Below are 15,569 nucleotides of genomic sequence, written 5' to 3'. Positions count from 1 at the left end.
CTTGAGGCACTTGCAACACAACAGCTAAGGAACAGGAAAACCATGACATTTATCAAAAGGAGGAGCTGTCTTTAAAACCACAAAACTGATTGCAGCACAGCTTTTCTTTTATAGCTATAGTGTTTTAAATGGGAGAGTTTAAATATACAAGGATGAAGCTTTTCAATCACTTGACTTACATCCACGAGATGGAGCTTTTAAAAAATACTCCAGTAACATTGTAGAAAAATGATAGAGGGGAAAAAACACATTACAAAAGCCCAAATACTCCTCAATACTCTGTCCATTTTTTTTTCAATCCGTCCATCTCTCTTAGACCTCTGAGCTGTTGCTGCAGTCGTCCATCCTCGCCACCATCATACCTTCCGTGCTCGCCGACCCCCACACCCTCTCTTTCCTCTCCTCCTTCTGTCTGTACCGGACCACCAGGACGAGGATGATGATGAGGAGGAAGGTAAGCAGCATTCCCACCAACCCCCACCACCGTCGGCAACCCCTCGTCCCCCTCCCCCTGCTCAGCTCCCTTGGTTCCAGACGGTGGCGCAAGCTCCACCCCCCCGCTGCCCTCCTCTTGGTACGGTCCAGGGCGATGTGCATGATGTTGGTGCCGCGGTTGTTGTCTGCTCCAATGTCATCGGCCACGTGGGGACCTCCGCTCCGACCAATCCACTGGCTGACCTCCTCACACGGTGACCTTGACCTTTGACCCCGGGGGTAATGGAGAGGTCGTTGCCCGTGGCGACCAGGGAGTGGTGGTACTCGAGGCTCCTCTTGCCGATGCCGTGGTTGTCGTTGTCTTTGGGGCGGATGGTGTAGATGGTGTGGATGAACCACTCACGACCCGCAGCCACCTGGGACAGGAGGTTAGAGGTTAGAGGTTAGAGTATGTTGTCTGCACACCTGGGTTCAAATTAATGTGTTTTTGATTATTTGTTATATAAATAATTATTTTCTGTGTATTTGAAGAAATCTATCTTGCTCTCTGGTACACAACATACTGTAACTATCTGGTATACAACATACAGTGGGGCAAAAAAGTATTTAGTCAGCCACCAATTGTGCAAGTTCTCCCACTTAAAAAGATGAGAGAGGCCTGTAATTTTCACCTTAGGTACAATTCAACTATGACAGCCAAAATCAGGAACAAAAAGTAAGATTTTTAATGAATTTATTTGCAAATTATGGTGGAAAATAAGTATTTGGTCAATAACAAAAGTTTATCTCATACTTTGTTATATACCCTTTGTTGGCAATGACAGAGGTCAAATGTTTTCACAAGCTTGTCAGCTTGCAACCTTCCATTACTAGTCCAACGCTCTAACCACTAGGCTACCCTGCCGCCCCAGTAGAGCACAGTACAGTATACTATATTAGAGCACAGTACAGTATAGTATAGTAGAGCACAGTAAAGTATACTATAGCAGAACACAGTACAGTATACTATAGCAGAACACAGTACAGTATACTATATTAGAGCACAGTATAGTATACTATAGTAGAACACAAATATACTATAGTAGAACACAGTGCAGTATACTATAGTAGAACACAGTGCAGTATACTATAGTAGAACACAGTACATTATACTATAGTAGAACACACTAAATATCTGTTGAGTACAGTATACTATAGTAGAACACAGTACAGTATACTATAGTAGAACACAGTACAGTATAGTTAGTAGAACCCAGTACAGTATACTATAGTAGAACACAGTACAGTATACTATAGTGAAGTGAGTATACTATAGTAGAGCACAGTGCAGTATAGCACACTACAGTACAGTACAGTATACTATAGTAGAAGGACAGTACAATATACTATAGAGAACACAGTACAGTATACTATAGTAGAAGCACAGTTCCAGTTGGTACAAGACAGTACAGTACAGTATACTATAGTAGAACACAGTACAATATACTATAGGAACACAGTACAGTATACTATAGTAGAACCCAGTACAGTATACTATAGTAGCACAGTACATTGGTCAGAACACAGTACAGTATACTATTGAACAGAGTACAGTATAGTCAGCAGAACACAGTACAGTATAGTATATTAGAACACAGTACAGTATACTATAGCAGAACACAGTACAGTATACTATAGCAGAACACAGTACAGTATACTATAGCAGAACACAGTAAAGTATACTATAGCAGAACACAGTACAGTATACTATAGTAGAACACAGTGCAGTATAGTATATTAGAGCACAGTACAGTATACTATAGCAGAACACAGTCAGTATACTATAGCTATCTGTTGACAGTATACTATAGTAGAACACAGTACAGTATCTATAGTGAAAGACAGTACAGTATACTATAGCAGAACACAGTACAGTATACTATAGTAGAACACAGTGCAGTATAGTATATTAGAGCACAGTGCAGTATACTATAGTAGAGCACAGTGCAGTATAGCTGCTACAGTACAGTACAGTATACTATAGTAGAACACAGTACAGTACAGTATACTATAGCAGAACACAGTACAGTATACTATAGCAGAACACAGTACAGTATACTATAGTAGAGCACAGTACAGTATACTATAGAGAACACAGCACAATATACTATATTAGAACACAGTACAGTACAGTATACTATAGTAGAACATAGTACAGTATACTATAGAGAACACAGTAGGTATAGTATACTGAAGGAGAACCCAGTACAGTATACTATAGTAGAACACAGTACAGTATACTGATAGTAGAGCACAGTGCAGTATAGCACACTACAGTACAGTACAGTATACTATAGTAGAACACAGTACAATATACTATAGCAGAACACAGTACAGTATACTATAGTAGAACACAGTGCAGTATAGTACACTACAGTACAGTACAGTATACTATAGTAGAACACAGTACAATATACTATAGCAGAACACAGTACAGTATACTATAGTAGAACACAGTACAGTATACTATAGCAGAACACAGTAAAGTATACTATAGCAGAACACAGTACAGTATAGTATAGCAGAGACACAGTACAGTATAGTATATTAGAGCACAGTACAGTATACTTAGCAGAACACAGTACAGTATACTATAGCAGAACACAGTACAGTATACTATAGCAGAACACAGTAAAGTATACTATAGCAGAACACAGTACAGTATACTATAGTAGAACACAGAGCAGTATAGTATATTAGAGCACAGTACAGTATACTATAGCAGAACACAGTGCAGTATACTATAGTAGAACACAGTACAGTATACTATAGCAGAACACAGTGCAGTATACTATAGCAGAACACAGTACAGTATACTATAGCAGAACACAGTACAGTATACTATAGTAGAACACAGTGCAGTATACTATAGCAGAACACAGTACAGTATACTATAGTAGAACACAGTGCAGTATAGTATAGTAGAGCACAGTAGAGCTACTATAGCAGAACACAGTACAGTATACTATAGCAGAGCTCACAGTACAGTATACTATAGCAGAAAATATGCATGTATGATAGTAGAGCACAGTACAGTACACTATATTAGACACAGTACAGTATACTATAGTAGAACACAGTACAGTATAGTAGAGCTCGGTACAGTGTACTATAGTCAGAGACACTACAGTACAGTGCAGTATAGCTATAGCAGAACACAGTACAGTATACTATAGTAGAACACAGTACAGTATACTATAGTAGAACACAGTACAGTATACTATAGTAGAACACAGTGCAGTATACTATAGTAGAACACAGTACAGTATACTATAGTAGAACACAGTACAGTATACTATAGTAGAACACAGTACAGTATACTATAGTAGAGCACAGTACAGTATACTATAGTAGAGACACAGTACAGTATACTAAGTAGAACACAGTGCAGTATACTATAGTAGAGCACAGTGCAGTATAGCACCCAGTACAGTACAGTATACTATAGTAGAACACAGTACAGTACAGTATACTATAGCAGAACACAGTACAGTATACTATAGCAGAACACAGTACATTATACTATAGTAGAACACAGTACAGTATACTATAGCAGAACACAGTACAGTATACTATAGTAGAACACAGTACAGTACAGTATACTATAGTAGAGAACACAGTACAGTATACTATAGTAGAACACAGTACAGTACAGTATACTATAGTAGAACCCAGAACAGTATACTATAGTAGAACACAGTACAGTATACTAATCACAGTGCAGTATACTATAGTAGAGACAGTGCAGTATAAAAATACTACAGTATACTATAGTAGAAGACAGTACAATATACTATAGCAGAAACAGTACAGTATACTATAGTAGAACACAGTGCAGTATAGTACACTACAGTACAGTACAGTATACTATAGTAGAACACAGTACAATATACTATAGCAGAACACAGTACAGTATACTATAGTAGACCAGAGTATACTATGCTAGAACACAGTACAGTATACTATAGTAGAACACAGTACAGTATACTATAGTAGAACACAGTGCAGTATACTATAGTAGAACACAGTACCATATACTATAGTACAACACAGTACAGTATACTATAGTAGGACACAGTGCAGTATACTCCCACACCCTCTCTTTCCCTCTCCTCCTTCTGTCTGTATAGTAGAACCCAGTACAGTATACTATAGTAGAACACAGTACAGTATACTATAGTAGAACACAGTACAGTATACTATAGTAGAACACAGTACAGTATACTATAGTAGAACACAGTACAGTACACTATAGTAGAACACAGTACAGTATACTATAGTAGAACACAGTGAGTATACTATAGTAGAGCACAGTGCAGTATGCACACTACAGTACAGTACAGTATACTATAGTAGAACACAGTACAGTACAGTATCCTATGGCTGAACACAGTACAGTATACTATGCAGAACACAGTACAGTATACTATAGTAGAGCACAGTACAGTATACTATAGCAGAACACAGTACAATATACTATAGTAGAACACAGTACAGTACAGTATACTATAGTAGAACACAGTACAGTATACTATAGTAGAACACAGTACAGTATTTAGTAGAACACAGTACAGTACAGTATACTATAGTAGAACCAGTACAGTATACTATAGCAGAACACAGTACAGTATACTATAGTAGAACACAGTTAGTATACTATAGTAGAGTACAGTGCAGTATAGCACACTACAGTTCAACAGTATAATGTGTTTTTGATTATTTAGCACAAACATACAGTATACTATTAGAACACAGTGCAGTATAGTAAGAAAGTACAGTATACTATAGTAGAACACAGTACAATATACTATAGCAGAACACAGTACAGTATACTATAGTAGACACAGTACAGTATAGTATAGCAGAAACAGTACAGTATTATAGTCAGCACAGTACAAGTTCTCCAGAAACAGTACAGTATACTATAGCAGAACACAGTACAGTTTCACTATAGCAGTACAGTAAAGTATACTATAGACAGAACACAGTACAGTATACTATAGTAGATTTTTAGTGAATTTATTTGCAAACAGTTATATGCAGAACACAGTACAGTATACTATAGCAGAACACAGTACAGTATACTATAGTAGATACAGTGCAGTTATATACCCAGTGTATACTATAGCAGATGACAGTACAGTAAATAGTAGAACACAGTGCAGTATCAGCTATGCAACACTTACAGTATACTATAGTCAGAACGCTACTAACCACTAGGAACACAGTGCAGTATAGTATAGTAGAGCACAGTACAGTATACTATAGCAGAACACAGTACAGTATACTATAGTAGAACACAGTAAAGTATACTATAGCAGAAAATATGCATGTATACTATAGTAGAGCACAGTACAGTACACTAGAACACAGTACAGTATACTATAGTAGAACACAGTGTATAGTAGAGCTCGGTACAGTGTACTATAGTAGAGAACAGTACATTGCAGTATACTATAGTAGAACACAGTACAGTATACTATAGTAGAACACAGTACAGTATACTATAGTAGAACACAGTACAGTATACTATAGTAGAACACAGTACAGTATACTATAGTAGAACACAGTACAGTATACTATAGTAGAACACAGTACAGTATACTATAGTAGAACAGTATAGCATACTATAGTAGAACAGTACAGTATACTATAGTAGAACACAGTACAGTATACTATAGTAGAACACAGTACAGTATACTATAGTAGAACACAGTGCAGTATAGTACACTACAGTACAGTACAGTATACTATAGTAGAACACAGTACAATATACTATAGCAGAACACAGTACAGTATACTATAGTAGAACCAGTACAGTATAGTAGGACAGTACAGTACAGTATACTATAGTAGAACACAGTACAGTATATACTATAGTAGAACACAGTACAGTATACTATAGTAGAACACAGTACAGTATACTATAGTAGAGCACAGTACAGTATACTATAGTAGAACACAGTACAGTATACTATAGTAGAACACAGTACAGTATAGTATAGCAGAACACAGTACAGTATAGTATATTAGAGCACAGTACAGTATACTATAGTAGAATACAGTACAGTATACTATAGCAGAACACAGTACAGTATACTATAGCAGAACACAGTAAAGTATACTATAGCAGAACACAGTACAGTATACTATAGTAGAACACAGTACAGTATACAGTATACAGTATATATAGAACACAGTACAGTATACTATAGCAGAACACAGTGCAGTATACTATAGTAGAACACAGTACAGTATACTATAGTAGAACACAGCTACAGTACAGTATACTATAGTAGAACACAGTACAGTATACTATAGCAGAACACAGTACAGTATACTATAGTAGAACACAGTGCAGTATACTATATTAGAGCACAGTATACTATAGCAGTATACTATAGTAGAGCACAGTGCAGTATAGCACACTACAGTACAGTACAGTATACTATAGTAGAACACAGTACAGTACAGTATACTATAGCAGAACACAGTACAGTATACTATAGCAGAACACAGTACAGTATACTATAGTAGAGCACAGTACAGTATACTATAGCAGAACACAGTACAATATACTATATTAGAACACAGTACAGTACAGTATACTATAGTAGAACATAGTACAGTATACTATAGTAGAACACAGTACAGTACAGTATACTATAGTAGAACCCAGTACAGTATACTATAGTAGAACACAGTACAGTATACTATAGTAGAGCACAGTGCAGTATAGCACACTACAGTACAGTACAGTATACTATAGTAGAACACAGTACAATATACTATAGCAGAACACAGTACAGTATACTATAGTAGAACACAGTGCAGTATAGTACACTACAGTACAGTACAGTATACTATAGTAGAACACAGTACAATATACTATAGCAGAACACAGTACAGTATACTATAGTAGAACACAGTACAGTATACTATAGCAGAACACAGTAAAGTATACTATAGCAGAACACAGTACAGTATAGTATAGCAGAACACAGTACAGTATAGTATATTAGAGCACAGTACAGTATACTATAGCAGAACACAGTACAGTATACTATAGCAGAACACAGTACAGTATACTATAGCAGAACACAGTAAAGTATACTATAGCAGAACACAGTACAGTATACTATAGTAGAACACAGAGCAGTATAGTATATTAGAGCACAGTACAGTATACTATAGCAGAACACAGTGCAGTATACTATAGTAGAACACAGTACAGTATACTATAGCAGAACACAGTACAGTACAGTATACTATAGTAGAACACAGTACAGTATACTATAGTAGAACACAGTGCAGTATACTATAGCAGAACACAGTACAGTATACTATAGCAGAACACAGTACAGTATACTATAGTAGAACACAGTGCAGTATACTATAGCAGAACACAGTACAGTATACTATAGCAGAACACAGTACAGTATACTATAGTAGAACACAGTGCAGTATAGTATAGTAGAGCACAGTAGAGTATACTATAGCAGAACACAGTACAGTATACTATAGCAGAACACAGTACAGTATACTACACAGAACAGTATACTATAGTAGAAAACATACATGTATACTATAGTAGAGCACAGTACAGTACACTATATTAGAGCACAGTACAGTATACTATAGTAGAACACAGTACAGTATACTAGAGAGCACAGTACAGTGTACTATAGTAGAACACAGTACAGTACAGTGCAGTATACTATAGCAGAACACAGTACAGTATACTATAGTAGAACACAGTACAGTATACTATAGTAGAACACAGTACAGTATACTATAGTAGAACACAGTGCAGTATAATATAGTAGAACACAGTACAGTATACTATAGTAGAACACAGTACAGTATACTATAGTAGAACACAGTACAGTATACTATAGTAGAACACAGTACAGTTTACTATAGTAGAACACAGTGCAGTATACTATAGTAGAGCACAGTGCAGTATAGCACACTACAGTACAGTACAGTATACTATAGTAGAACACAGTACAGTACAGTATACTATAGCAGAACACAGTACAGTATACTATAGCAGAACACAGTACAGTATACTATAGTAGAACACAGTACAGTATACTATATAGCAGAACACAGTACAGTATACTATAGTAGAACACAGTATACATAGTACAGTATACTATAGTAGAACACAGTACAGTATACTATAGTAGAACACAGTACAGTATACTATAGTAGAACACAGTACAGTATACTATAGTAGAACACAGTACAGTATACTATAGTAGAACACAGTGCAGTATACTATAGTAGAACACAGTACAGTATACTATAGTAGAACACAGTACAGTATACTATAGCAGAACACAGTACAGTATACTATAGTAGAACACAGTACAGTATACTATATAGAAGAACACAGTACAGTATACTATAGTAGAACACAGTACAGTATACTATAGCAGAACACAGTACAGTATACTATAGCAGAACACAGTACAGTATACTATAGCAGAACACAGTACAGTATACTATAGCAGAACACAGTACAGTATACTATAGCAGAACACAGTAAAGTATACTATAGCAGAACACAGTACAGTATACTATAGTAGAACACAGTGCAGTATAGTATATTAGAGCACAGTACAGTATACTATAGCAGAACACAGTGCAGTATACTATAGTAGAACACAGTACAGTATACTATAGCAGATCACAGTACAGTACAGTATACTATAGTAGAACACAGTGCAGTATACTATAGCAGAACACAGTACAGTATACTATAGCAGAACACAGTACAGTATACTATAGTAGAACACAGTGCAGTATACTATAGCAGAACACAGTACAGTATACTATAGCAGAACACAGTACAGTATACTATAGTAGAACACAGTGCAGTATAGTATAGTAGAGCACAGTAGAGTATACTATAGCAGAACACAGTACAGTATACTATAGCAGAACACAGTACAGTATACTATAGCAGAAAATATGCATGTATACTATAGTAGAGCACAGTACAGTACACTATATTAGAGCACAGTACAGTATACTATAGTAGAACACAGTACAGTATAGTAGAGCTCGGTACAGTGTACTATAGTAGAGAACACTACAGTACAGTGCAGTATACTATAGCAGAACACAGTACAGTATACTATAGTAGAACACAGTACATTATACTATAGTAGAACACAGTACAGTATACTATAGTAGAACACAGTACAGTATACTATAGTAGAACACAGTATAGTATACTATAGTAGAACACAGTACAGTATACTATAGTAGAACACAGTGCAGTATACTATAGTAGAGCACAGTGCAGTATAGCACACTACAGTACAGTACAGTATACTATAGTAGAACACAGTACAGTACAGTATACTATAGCAGAACACAGTACAGTATACTATAGCAGAACACAGTACAGTATACTATAGTAGAACACAGTACACTATAGCAGAACACAGTACAGTATACTATAGTAGAACACAGTACAGTACAGTATACTATAGTAGAACACAGTACAGTATACTATAGTAGAACACAGTACAGTACAGTATACTATAGTAGAACACAGTACAGTATACTATAGTAGAACACAGTACAGTATACTATAGTAGAACACAGTGCAGTATACTATAGTAGAGCACAGTGCAGTATAGCACACTACAGTACAGTACAGTATACTATAGTAGAACACAGTACAATATACTATAGCAGAACACAGTACAGTATACTATAGTAGAACACAGTGCAGTATAGTACACTACAGTACAGTACAGTATACTATAGTAGAACACAGTACAATATACTATAGCAGAACACAGTACAGTATACTATAGTAGAACACAGTACAGTATACTATAGTAGAACACAGTACAGTATACTATAGTAGAACACAGTACAGTATACTATAGTAGAACACAGTACAGTATACTATAGTAGAACACAGTACAGTATACTATAGTAGAACACAGTACAGTATACTATAGTAGAACACAGTGCAGTATACTATAGTAGAGCACAGTGCAGTATAGCACACTACAGTACAGTACAGTATACTATAGCAGAACACAGTACAGTATACTATAGCAGAACACAGTACAGTATACTATAGTAGAACACAGTACAGTATACTATAGTAGAACACAGTACAGTATACTATAGTAGAACACAGTACAGTATACTATAGTAGAGCACAGTGCAGTATAGCACACTACAGTACAGTACAGTATACTATAGTAGAACACAGTACAGTACAGTATACTATAGCAGAACACAGTACAGTATACTATAGCAGAACACAGTACAGTATACTATAGTAGAACACAGTACAGTACAGTATACTATAGCAGAACACAGTACAATATACTATAGTAGAACACAGTACAGTATACTATAGCAGAACACAGTACAGTATACTATAGTAGAACACAGTACAGTACAGTATACTATAGTAGAACACAGTACAGTATACTATAGTAGAACACAGTACAGTATACTATAGTAGAACACAGTGCAGTATAGCACACTACAGTACAGTACAGTATACTATAGTAGAACACAGTACAGTACAGTATACTATAGCAGAACACAGTACAGTATACTATAGCAGAACACAGTACAGTATACTATAGTAGAACACAGTGCAGTATACTATAGTAGAGCACAGTGCAGTATAGCACACTACAGTACAGTACAGTATACTATAGTAGAACACAGTACAATATACTATAGCAGAACACAGTACAGTATACTATAGTAGAACACAGTGCAGTATAGTACACTACAGTACAGTACAGTATACTATAGTAGAGCACAGTACAGTATACTACAGTACACCACAGTATACTATAGTAGAGCACAGTACAGTATACTACAGTACACCACAGTATACTATAGTAGAACACAGTACAGTATACTACAGTACACCACAGTATACTATAGTAGAACACAGTACCTGGAACATGGCCGTAGAGTCCAGTCTGAATCCATCTGTCCCAGGCTGTCTGACCAGAGAGAGAGCTGAGGGGTCGTCTACAGCCAACATTGCATTAAAATCCACATCACCAAACCCACGGGCCTGAGTCTCGGGCTGGGCCTTGTCCTGTAGGGGGAGGAGGAGGAGCGGAGAGGAAGACGAGGGGAGAGAGAAGGGGGGGGACACACACGAGGAGTAGAGAGTAGAGTATTGATTATCACTAAAGAGAATACACAGACAGAATGATAAAATAAAGATCGACTGTAGTGAAATGCAGTGATAGCACTCGACAGCAACATTGAGAGGTAGAAGAGAGTTATTGACAGCAACATTGAGAGGTAGAAGAGAGTTCTTGATGTGATGTCATCTTTGGGTGATATCTATTTTTTTCTGAGGTGAACTCAGCATCAACAAAGCTTTCTCGGGTCCTTTCTGTTCTACAGGACTCTCTGATGCTTACATTCATAATTCAACACACTTGTCGTTGCTACATTACATTCATTTTGTATTCTTCCTCATGATTTATTAAAGGAAAAAACATGCATATTTTACATTAGGAGATTTAGACATTGTACTAATGTGATAAATAGCTTGATTTTAAGTTGTGTCTAGGGTGTTTATTAGGATGGAATTTTAAGTTGTTAATTAGGATGTGATTTTAAGTTGTTTTCTAGGATGTTAATTAGGATGTAATTTTAAGTTGTCAATTGGGATTTTAAGTGTTTTTTATTAGGATGTGATTTTAAGTTGTTTCTAGGTGTCTTGTAGGATGTGATTTTAAGTTGTTTATTGGGATGTGATTTTATGTTGTTTCTAGGTGTTTATTAGGATGTGATTTTAAGTTGTATATTTGGATGTGATTTATGTTGTTTCTAGGTGTTTATTAGGATGTGATTTTAAGTTGTATATTTGGATGTGATTTATGTTGTTTCTAGGAGTGTATTAGGATGTGCTTTTAAGTTCTTTATTAGGATGTGATTAAGTTCATTATTAGAATGTAATTTTAAGTTGTTTCTAGGTGTTATGTAGGTTGTGATTTTAAGTTGTTTCTAGATGTTTATTAGGATGTGATTTTAAGTTGTATATTTGGATGTGATTTATGTTGTTTCTAGGAGTGTATTAGGATGTGCTTTTAAGTTCTTTATTAGGATGTGATTAAGTTCATTATTAGAATGTAATTTTAAGTTGTTTCTAGGTGTTTATTAGGATGTGATTTTAAGTTGTTTCTAGGTGTTTATTGGGATGTGATTTTAAGTTGTTTCTAGGTGTTTATTGGGATGTGATTTTAAGTTGTTTCTAGGTGTTTATTGGGATGTGATTTTAAGTTGTTTCTAGGTGTTTATTAGGATGTGATTTTAAGTTGTTTATTAGGATGTAATTTGAAGTTGTGTACAGGTCTTTAGTAGGTAGAGCAGAGAGGGAGAGTCTGACTGACTACAGGCTGCTATACTCACTAAGATCTTGAAGTGGTAGAGCAGAGAGGGAGATTCAGCCAGACATCCAAACTCAAAGTTAGTGGGGTTGTACTTGGGTACGTATCCATCCACGCCGGTGCACAGGTACACCTTCTCTATGTTGCAGAAAAAAGAGTCCCCCAGGTTCTGAACAGGGTCCACCATCACAAGACCGTAGATAGTATCACCTGGAGAGGGAGATGGGGAGGGGAGGGAGGAGAGGGGAGGGGGCGGAGGGGTAGTGGGTGGAGGAGGGAGGTGGAGGGGAGGGGAGGGGAGGGAGGGAGGTGGAGAGGAGGGGGGGAGGGAGGTGGAGAGGAGGGGAGGGAGGTGGAGGGGAGGGAGGTGGAGAGGAGGGGAGGGGATGGAGGTGGAGAGGAGGGGAGGGGAGGGAGGTGGAGAGGAGGGGAGGGAGGTGGAGAGGAGGGGAGGGGAGGTGGAGAGGAGGGGAGGGGAGGGAGGTGGAGAGGAGGGGGAGGGAGGTGGAGAGGAGGGGAGGGGAGGGAGGTGGAGAGGAGGGAGGGAGGTGGAGAGGAGGGGAGGGGAGGGAGGTGGAGAGGAGGGCAGGGGAGGGAGGTACGTAGGCAGAGAGAATAGAGAAGCAACGGTCTGTTTCAGTAGTGATTATAATCAATAACAATCATGTTCCGTGTAGCCCTTTTACCCGTACCCATAAATAGGGTGGAACATGGCAGACTTTGGCACCGATAAGCGCCTAAATTGTAACGCAGTAGGTTGGGAGATTAATTTTCAATTAATGCTATTGAAATTGGCAAATTATTCCATTGTCTCGAGTACCATTTAATCTTTTTTATGAAATTGAGTATATTGATAGATATTAAGTTACCTTTGATTGGCCGTAATTTAAACTGTCTTCATTGAAGACTACCTGTGCTAGAGGACATCTGCAAAATGGTGCTGGCAGGCTTTGCTCTTTTTGTTTGCTGTCACAATTTACTATAAGGTGTAAAAATTACCCAACTAAATGTGTGACTAGTACTTAAAGCTGAACTATGTAACTAATGGTTAGTCTACAGAATGTAGCCTATTGGTGTAAGGATCGACTCTGGAGACGAGAAGCAGGTACAGGGAGTGCACACTTAATAACCCTGGACAGGAACAGAATACAGACAGCGTCTGGACAGGGGAAATTGGAAACAACCATTATGCTGATACGGAGACGAAACAGAGGAAAAAGACAGATATAGGGAAGGCAATCAAAACGTGAAGGAGTCCAGTTGAGTCCAATGAGCGCTGATGTGCGTAATGACGGTGACAGGTGTGAGTAATGATGGTGACAGGTGTGAGTAATGATGGTGACAGGTGTGAGTAATGATGGTGACAGGTGTGCGGAATGATGGTGACAGGTGTGAGTAATGATGGTGACAGGTGTGAGTAATGATGGTGACAGGTGTGAGTAATGATGGTGACAGGTGGTAACAGGTGTGAGTAATGATGGTGACAGGTGTGAGTAATGATGGTGACAGGTGGTAACAGGTGTGGGTAATGATGGTAACAGGTGTGAGTAATGATGGTAACAGGTGTGAGTATTGATGGTAACAGGTGTGCATAATGATGGTGACAGGTGTGAGTAATGATGGTGACAGGTGTGAGTATTGATGGTAACAGGTGTGCATAATGATGGTGACAGGTGTGAGTATTGATGGTAACAGGTGTGCATAATGATGGTGACAGGTGTGCATAATGATGGTGACAGGTGTGAGTAATGATGGTAACAGGTGTGAGTAATGATGGTGATAGATGTCGGTAATGATGGTAGCAGGTGTGAGTAATGATGGTAACAGGTGGTAACAGGTGTGAATAATGATGGTAACAGGTGTGGGTAATGATGGTGACAGGTGTGAGTAATGATGGTAACAGGTGAGAGTATTGATGGTAACAGGTGTGAGTATTGATGGGAACATGTGTTCGTAATGATGGTGACAGGTGTGAGTAATGCTGGTGACAGGTGTGAGTAATGATGGTGACAGGTGTGAGTAATGATGGTGACAGGTGTGAGTAATGATGGTGACAGGTGTGAGTAATGATGGTGACAGGTGTGAGTAATGATGGTGATAGGTGTGAGTAATGATGGTGACAGGTGTGAGTAATGATGGTGACAGGTGTGAGTAATGATGGTGACAGGTGTGAGTAATGATGGTGACAGGTGTGAGTAATGATGGTGACGGGTGTGAGTAATGATGGTGACAGATGCGCGCCTCTTTCCCTCTGCCTTAGTCCTGCTTGCAACCAAATGATTTTATTTGATTACTATTCATGTTCTCCAAAAGTGACCGGTCATTTCTTATGAAGATCGGGGGGTAAAATGACCCTGAACTGTCCAGACTTGAAATGTGTAACTACTTTGTGGCAGAAGGGTGTGGGCCAGAATCAAGCACACTCTGACACGGTAGGCCTATATGTGATCAACAGCGCTAACCTCTAGATGACCCCAGGAAACAAATTAACTGCATTTTGACAGTTCATTTGTAACCTTAGGATAAACTAAATCAAATCAAAATGTATTGGTGACATACACATGGTTAGCAGATGTTAATGTGAGTGTAGCGAAATGCTTGTGCTTCTAGTTCCGACAGTGCAGTAATATCTAACAAGTAATCTAACAATTCCCCAACAACTACCTAATACACACAAATCTAAAGGGG

General features: G+C 37.8%; 1 protein-coding gene across 1 annotated transcript in view; it reads right to left on the bottom strand.

Annotated features, from left to right (window-relative positions):
* Positions 1-267: 267 nt before the first annotated feature.
* frem2a (FRAS1 related extracellular matrix 2a) overlaps positions 268-15,569 on the bottom strand; it is a 323,263-nt gene continuing 307,961 nt past the window's right edge. Inside the window, 4 exon segments of the mRNA XM_065005059.1 lie at positions 268-657; positions 660-851; positions 11,429-11,575; positions 12,904-13,091. Coding sequence (XP_064861131.1) covers positions 313-657; positions 660-851; positions 11,429-11,575; positions 12,904-13,091 — 872 coding nt within the window. The 3' untranslated portion in view covers positions 268-312.

This window comes from Oncorhynchus nerka, linkage group LG19 (assembly GCF_034236695.1).
Source record: "Oncorhynchus nerka isolate Pitt River linkage group LG19, Oner_Uvic_2.0, whole genome shotgun sequence".
Taxonomy (NCBI): domain Eukaryota; kingdom Metazoa; phylum Chordata; class Actinopteri; order Salmoniformes; family Salmonidae; genus Oncorhynchus; species Oncorhynchus nerka.
Note: the sequence above shows the minus strand (reverse complement) of the source record. Positions and strands in the feature narration are given on the sequence as shown.